At 36.6% G+C, this 8,339-nt stretch overlaps 1 protein-coding gene across 4 annotated transcripts in view; it reads left to right on the forward strand.

The window, feature by feature from the left end:
• Positions 1-7,304, forward strand: part of LOC112554052 (neural cell adhesion molecule 2-like) — a 108,849-nt gene extending 101,545 nt beyond the window's left edge. For 3 of the 4 annotated variants that reach the window (XM_025221632.1, XM_025221635.1, XM_025221634.1), the window contains 4 exons: positions 1,725-1,867; positions 2,020-2,179; positions 3,416-3,439; positions 4,570-7,304. In XM_025221632.1, the coding sequence (XP_025077417.1) occupies positions 1,725-1,867; positions 2,020-2,179; positions 3,416-3,439; positions 4,570-4,766 (524 nt within the window). In that variant the 3' untranslated portion in view covers positions 4,767-7,304. The remainder of the gene's footprint in view (positions 1-1,724; positions 1,868-2,019; positions 2,180-3,415; positions 3,440-4,569) is intronic. The other variant, XM_025221633.1, reaches the window with a different exon arrangement.
• Positions 7,305-8,339: the final 1,035 nt, after the last annotated feature.

An 8,339-nucleotide genomic window follows, 5' to 3' on the forward strand; every position in this document is an offset into this window, starting at 1 on the left:
TCTCATTCAGGTAATTCCTTAAGCTCTGTGCTTTTCGTTCGTGCATGCGCATGTCTGTATGTGTAAAAATTGAACTAGGAATCGCAGGTCCAAAGGAATCTCAGCTAAGCTGCTTACTTTTTATAATTAAAACAGAAAAACATTAAAATCCAAGCAAACGATTTCTTTCGTATTCTCTTCTTGTCCTTCTCTTGTTGTCTCCCCAGCTTTCTCCAGTCCGCCTTTCGCGGTCCTCAACTTCTTTTTTCTATTTCTCTATTTTCTAGCTGAAACTCTCTCGCCAACGAGACTAAATGTTGCAGACAGAAGAACTAAGCTGATCGTTATCTAAGTTAAAAAGATTCTTTAAATTAAAGTTTAAGCAGGATGTTTTTTCAGGGAAGGTTTAATCGCAGGATTAGTTTAAGGTCATTACTTCTTTTGTAGCATGATCGGGCAAAAGGTTACAGAATGACCAAATGATTTGTTTGATACTTTTTTTGTTCTTTTCGTGGCTAAATATCTGGAGGCTTTTCTTCTTTGCTAATTTATCATTAAGTTTTTCATTTATACTCTAATTGAAGTCATGTTGGAAGCACACGGACATTGTGACCCTGGTAGGTTTTGTTTAGATAGTAATTGTTGTGAAGTCAAACTACTGGCGTGTTTCTTGTTTTTCAGTTAATTTTTTTTTTGGATGGAAAATTCCACTGCTTGTGCCTTTTTTGTATATTAATTTTTGGTGGTTAATGTATATTTTTGAACTGCATGAAGTTTATGTGTTTTAGTGTACCCGTGGGTCCCCGTGGTGTAGAAGTGCGAGTTTTTACAACAAAAAAACTGTTTGTTTACCTACTGATGTCTGTTCAAATGTAGAATGTGTGTGTGTTTTTTTATTTGTGTTCGTGTGAAAGTGTGCAGTGTATGTGCTTAATGGTTTTAGGGTTTGGGGTTGTTGAAAGAATTTTAAAAAAAATTTGTTAAACAATTTTTGGAATTTGTGAAGACCATCTTTTAACCAGCAAAAAAAGGGGGAGCATTCCGTCCTAAATAAAGTTAACAAATAACAACATTTCTGAGCTCAAAGTTTCTACTAGAACTCTTCTGTCAGAGTCGGTATCCATGTGTTCTGTTAGCATGTCCTCATCTCAACCGTTAGACAACATCGTTGTGGAGTTTCTTGAGGCTGGAATAAATTACAGTTGCAGGAAAAACCCACTTGAAAGAAATTTGTTTCACGTAAGAAAACTGCTCAAGTATGCTTTGCTATATATCATGTGCATTGAAGGGGAAATATTTACAGAAATATTCCACTTTGATTGTATTTTCTAGAATCTATTTCCGGTTTGCTCATATATCATTTCTCTGGCCTATCAAGATTTTTCCATTTTGTGAAAATTGAATAATGTTTTTCCAATGTCTTCAATGTGAGCGTTCTACCATAATATTATTTCCCGGTATCGCTAATTACTTTAGAGATCATGATCAATAATGCAGAGGAGCTTAATGTAGTTCTTAATGGAGTTATTCTATATCCGATTTTTCAGTTTTACATTTTGAGAATTTTCTTTCGCGTTCTTATGCAATTTGCCTCTGAGTGAAAAAATTGCTCGAACACCGAATTAGAAACGAATGTAATACATTCCTTGACTTCCACTTTAGATAAAAGAAAGGAAAGAGAAGAAAATGGTCATTATTTTGCTCACATTTCGCTGCACATTGATTTTTGCTAACATTTTGTGCAGAAATTCGTATTACGGGTCACACGTATGTGGAGAAGAGTGGTTCCATCCGACTGATATGCAACGCGACAGGGGAGGACCACTCTCCAGACGACATCGACTGGTTTCTCAATGGTCAGAAACTGATAACAGACGATGCCAACGAGGTAAGAACAGCTTGTGTAGCGATGGTGGGGGCATGCTATGTTAATTAAAAATTAATGCATTAAAAATAGACTTTCTTAATTAAAACCTTTCATTTTTCTCTACTTCCTAATCTCTCGTACTTGGACTGAGTTGCACTCCCACCGTGTCTCAGGTGTACATCCACAAGCGGGTGTCGCTGACAGACAAGACCATCTACAGCAGCCTGGAGATCAAAAGCGCCGACATGAGTGACGCGGGTATCTACGTGTGCAGGACGTCAGACCTGCAGATCGCCAGCGCGCGCGTTGACGTTCTAAACGGTACGCGGATATGTATGTGCTCATTTTCATCCATTCGACCTTCTGTCCTTTCTGTGCTTGGTTACCCTGCTGTTTTCTGTTCATAGTCATTTCAAGTCGGCTTCCACTTGGTTTTATTTAATTTTGCTTCTTTGTTTATTTGATTGGTTGAAGGATGGAGGGATGGATGATTGAATGGATGGATGGATTGCCAGGGACGTTTGACGCTTTGGTGGTTATAACGCGCTTGATTAAAATGGAAGGTTTATTTTTTTATTATGTGTGCCTAGAGTAGCTTTTTGTGTTTTATTTCTAGACAAAATGTAGGTAAGAAAGTTGATACAGTGCTAGGTGTAAAATCTCTTCCTCAGTGTCAATGTTTGTAAAGAACTGCATGAAGACTCGAACACTTGCCAACTCCACCTTGATGTGTGATAATTTATGCATACATAATTAACTTGTTAGTGATTTTTTTCTTTCTGTGTTCCTTTTTTTCTTTCTTTCTTTTCTTTCTTTTCAGAGCGCTCATAATATAAGCATAATTAACTTTCTTGATTTATCTTTCTCTCGTTCTTTTCTCTCTTTCTTTTTTTTTCGTTTGTTCTTTCTTTGTCTTTTGCGTGAACGTTTGCAGATATATCTATATGTGTGTTTTTGTTTGCTTACTTAGAAATGGTTCTTTAGTTACAATCGTAGCTTTCTAGAAATCAATTATGTCGCAATAGTCAACTCGTTTGATGACCTGTATGAATAGTTTAGTCTCGGTGTGTTAGTGCGTGCGTGTGAACGTGTGCGTGCGTATTTTCACAAGTGCTTATGTGCGCGTCCTGGAAAAATAATTTATTATTATTATTGATATTATTTTCTTTTTAGCACTTAATGTATAAGATTCGGGTCCATTACTGTCTTAGCAGGATAATATAATAAGGAATGAGATATTGACAAACAACAGTTATGTATCTCGACAGATCATTACGGATAGAATATTAGTTTCATTTCTGTAAATTCCATTTGTTTTGATTTTAGCTTATAAAAATTAACCTCCATAAGAAACAGTGATGTAATATCATAGTTAATAAACAGTATCATTGACGATAGCAGTAATTAAGTTTATCTGAATTATATTCTCACCACAAAACTTTATTTCGATAATTTTCCATGCTAGATCCACTGAATGCGTGTTCTAATAAAAAAACTGTTTACGATCTGAATATTGAGTATTTTATAGTGCAAGATAATATTTGCTATCTATATTTTTGTTTGTTGCAGCTGATACAAACAATGTCAAAAGAGGTAAGTATATTGTTGTCTTTTAAAAGTGAGGAATTGTTCTTGTTGTATACAATAACTTGCAGCAGAAATGTAATGCATGCTTATGTATGTAGCAGTCACAGTCGTGCAGTGTGGAGTTTATTTGAGTTGGAGACAGATGATGAAAATCATTGTTTTCTCCTTTGCTGAGGCGTGTGCCACGTGTCTGTCCATACAACAACGAGTGGACAAGATGCTGTAACAAATAAATACTTTTTTAATAAAATATAGTATCCTGTTCTGAACCAATGGGGTGGAACGATGTTTTAAGCCGTCAGCAGCTTGATGCAATGACTGCTCTTAGGGATTTGTTTCCTTTTGTAGAAGAAATATTTTTGTTAGTTTCTACCATTTCCTTATAATATTAAACCATTAAAGTGTTTTGGATTGTTTTATTTGTAGCCATTTTTAAATAATATTGCAAGATGTAGTTTAATGTTGTAGACTGTTGCTCAACCTTCCTTCTAGTATTTGACCTTTGACTCAGCACACCCTACTCAATCTGTTATGTTTAGACTTTTCCGGGTACTTTGTTTCATTTGTAGAGAAAATTTAAAAAAAACACAAAGGTGGGACTGTCACTGAAAAGACCATGCACCTAATATTTCAATAAATTTCCAACTTTAATATCAATATAAATGAGATAATAATTACATAAGTTTGAATTCAAAATAGGGTTTTGTGTGAGAGGATAGTGTCATCTTATTCTCATGCAGTTGTAGGCCTTAGATTGGCAGTGTCTTAGAAAAGTTGATGGGATGAAGACAAACTGGAACAATGCACGGAAATATTTTACTTCATATATCATGACTTGCTTGCATAGTGATTGTTAGTCTAGTAACAATTAGAATAGCAATTATTAGTCTCGCAGTTATAAAGTTGCTAGCAGATTGATGACTTTTCTGTCCACGTGACTGCGATTTTCTCCTTAGATACAGCCGAAAATACTTATTTTCTTAGCATATTCAGCAGAATCCACCCACGTGATGAACATTATGTAAAACAAGTATTGAAAACAGCTTTTTCTATGTAGAGTTTATGTAAACAACTGACTCAAAAGAAGGTCTGTTACTCATATTTTTTTTTTTTTTTTTTTTGTTTATTTTCCTCAGATGGAGCAGATCCGGATCACAGATATGCTAAAGATTCAAATCGAAAGGGGAAGTACGACTCACGGGTGACCGCAGGAAACTTTGCTTCAAGCTTGTCGCCAAAAGGAACAATTCTCAGTTGGATGGTTTCATTTCTGTCTGTGCTTCTGTGGCGGCATTTGCAGATTTCAGGGAGCATAATGCAGTCAGTAACTTGAGCATGCCACGTGACTAGTATCAAACTTGTGCAAACACTGTTCTGACAGATGTCCACCCCGCAGTGGAAAACTTTTCCAGGGATACTTGCGAATGCACAGAAAAAATCCCCAAACGATGAACTATTTTTTGAAACCGCAGTATTTCTTGTTACACATGCGGGTGGCATTGGTCGTGGAGGAGGCTGTTGTGAGAAAACTGGTTGTACATTTTGTATTTGTTTGTATATATGAGTATAATGCATTATAAGCTATGTCATTTTGTTATATATATTGTACACACGTTGACCTCAGTTTTGAAGACAATGGAAGTGTTCTCGATATCATCGTTGTCTTCAATGTTTCTGTTTTTGTTACACGGCATCGAAACCTAGCTTTTATCTGGCCTCTCTGCTGTTGTCTGTGATTGCAAGAAGTGTCTTTTGGCATCGAGGACTTAGAAAATACCTTCTATGCGATATGAAGCACTTTGCAAATGAAGATAGAATGTTCTCTTGCCTACCGACACTTGCCCTGGAACCGTTCACATTTGGGAGTTTCTTTCTTTTTTTTTTTTGGTGCTGCCTTCTGTTGTTCCTTTGTTTAAATGCCAAAGAGTTCTTGGCGGGGAAGAGAAGCGCTTTCTTAAGTGTGACTGTCTGTTTAGCGTGATGCCTTGAAGGTTTGCCCAGGTCTTCAGGAAGATGACATACATGTGATTGCTGCGGGGAGCCTCGACAAAACCGTAATTGAAAGTGACTGTTAGATATACATACGCCTTCAGACCGAAAAAACCAAAAGGAATTTACTCAGCTTAATTCCCAGGAGCTGGAGCTGTGTAAAGACCACGAGTACCCGTATGTTTGCTGTTCGAAGAGGACAGTAGACCTTCGTATCCCTGTGATGACATATTGTGTGAAATCTTGCTTCAACACAGTTACACGGTTCACCGAGTCGGTCTGGCGGATATCGACTTGGTATGTCATACCAATCCTTAGTTCACAGCTGAGAGGATACTGTGTCATGAACCCCAGAGTTCAAGAACATAGCCCTATGTGTGACATCATGACACAAAAACGACTAATTGTGTCAGCTGACTTATTATGCAAAATAAGTCGACAATGTACCTCTGATAAAAAAATGTGCATATGAAAATTAGACTTAGGACCTCGTCTTCATCCTGATTATAATAAAAGCAGAACTTTGTGAGTATACTGTGAGTGAGAGTCAACACGTGACAACTGAGAAATTACGTCATGTCCGGTTTCAAGCTAGTAAAGTCCGTTACTGAGGACCACCGACCTGGATACACAATACTATGTCGTTGTCTACTTTACCAAACTGTTGCCTGCAAAGAGTGAAGTATGAAAAATAAGAAGTGTTTTCAGATTATTTTGTGGTTCACTTCAGTACCTTCTTCTTGCATTTCATTTTTAGATAAAGAACCACGAATATTGGCAAGCTTCCGGACGAAATATTTTAGAAATAATAAAATCTTACAGAAAATCCTTCAAAACTCACATAGATTTTTAAAGTTAAATAACAGATTTTAATTTAAATAAGTGCTAATGTAAAAGAAAATGATAGCTGTTTCCTAAACCAACTTGGAAAGATGAAATTAAAAGCATGCGTGTGCATCCAGTGAAGGTGAAGACCCACAAAGTGAAGGAAGGGTCAAAGAAGAACGATGTTAAATAAAAATTGCTCATGTCACGGAGTTTGCAGAGTCTGCTCACCTGTTTTAGTCGTTCTTATGTTTTTATGTCTATCATAAAACTTATTTTCGGCAAAATCTTGCAGGTAGTTTGTTACACGTGCAATTTGAGAAAAGTTGAAAGCACCACTGTGTGCGTGTGTGCGCGCGTGTGTGTGTGTGTGTGTGTGTAGGGGTGTGTGTGCGTGTGTGTCGTTGTGAACGCCTATATCGAACATGGTTTACAAGTTTGATTAAAGAGAAAATCAACCAAATGGTCAAGACTGGCTGGAGTGAAGTCTAAAGGGTCAGTTCTTTTTCACCCTAGAGAGCTCTCCAAACACGGAGGTGGCAAAAATCGTGCACTATCACTGTTTGGCGGATGAAATTACAGGTAGAAAACCAGGTTTGCACGGCACTTCATATTCTACAATATCCCACACTACGGTATTTGCGCAGACTGATGAACTTTAAAGGTTTAGTGGGATGTAAATTTTAGTTAGCGACTGAGTAGAGCTCAGTGCAATATATTATTTCCAAAATTTCCCCCTCCCTTTTGTTCTCCACATACACAACTACAATCATCAACAAGCACATGAGGTCAAACTCGTGACCTCACAGACACGCGTAATTTCCATAATTTTCCTGTCCTGCCATTGGCTGAAGCCTTCACAACTTAATCGTATCTATACACAGTCCAGAACTCAGTGTTGCTGACATTGTTTGGTGAATGTGATATTAACAGGTATACATGAAGAGAGGAAAACATACCTGAGTAGAAGGGTGGCATTTACCGAGATTATGGAATCTTTGCACTGAGCTTTACCATCTCATCAGAAAAAATAAATTGCGACCTTTGAGAACTTTAATGTATCACTTTGACTTTAAAACAGATCGTTGTTTTGTTAAGATGGTAAAGAACTGGATTGTTATTTTACCAGCCATATTTTATTCTGGAAGCAAATAAATTTTTCAGTCTGTAAGAGAGAGAAAGGGAGAGAGAGATAGAGCAGTCTGTAGTTAAAGGAAAAAAAATATTTAATAGCACAAGAACAAAGGACATGAAACATCTGTAACAGTCATCAGGGTGTTGTATGACGAGTGGTGATATCACTGAAATACAGACGCAGGTAAACAAGTTTTTTTTTATCCTTCCAATCTTTTTTCTCGTGTTAAGCACTCTGTTTATGTAAATAATCCCAAAGGCAAAGAAATAATCTGACGGCCTGTCTCATCGTCTGTCCTGTCGCCCAAGTTTGTCTCCATCAGCATCCTGAGGAGATGGCCAGTTGATCAAATGGATGAAGAACAGACATTTAGGATTAGACTTAATTGATGAATAAAAGTATATCTGATAAATGAATACAACTGGAATTTATGCATTAAAATGTTAAACATGAAGATAACACAGTGGCAGAATGTTTTTAAAACTTAATATTGCCGTCTGCTGAGATCACCACAGGTGTTTTGTGGCATGGAGGTGTGCCAATAAAGTCTGTACAGCATCAAAGCCACAGTAGGGCAGAAGTTGATGCCCTGCGAGCAGTTTCTATTAAATATATTTTTTTCAGTTATTCTTCAAAGTAATACCCATGTGATATCTGTTTTTGTTATCTGTATGGCTTGATATCATTCATTGGGAGAAGCAAAAATAAATTGACGATTTAAATAAATTTCTTCAGATACTTTACTCAAAAATGCTTAAATGGCTTATTCCAGCCTCTATAATATGAGAAGTTATGAAGATATCTTCATAAACATATTTTCTAATGTTCTTTGCGATGACTATAAAATCCATCGTGCACAAGAATTCTGTCCTTTTTTATTTATAGATATTTTTTACACAACCCACAAAATTCTAACAATTTAAATAGCATATCAAGTTTTAAAAAGCATAAAATAAA

The sequence above is a fragment of the Pomacea canaliculata genome, linkage group LG13 (assembly GCF_003073045.1).
Source record: "Pomacea canaliculata isolate SZHN2017 linkage group LG13, ASM307304v1, whole genome shotgun sequence".
Classification (NCBI taxonomy): Eukaryota; Metazoa; Mollusca; class Gastropoda; order Architaenioglossa; family Ampullariidae; genus Pomacea; species Pomacea canaliculata.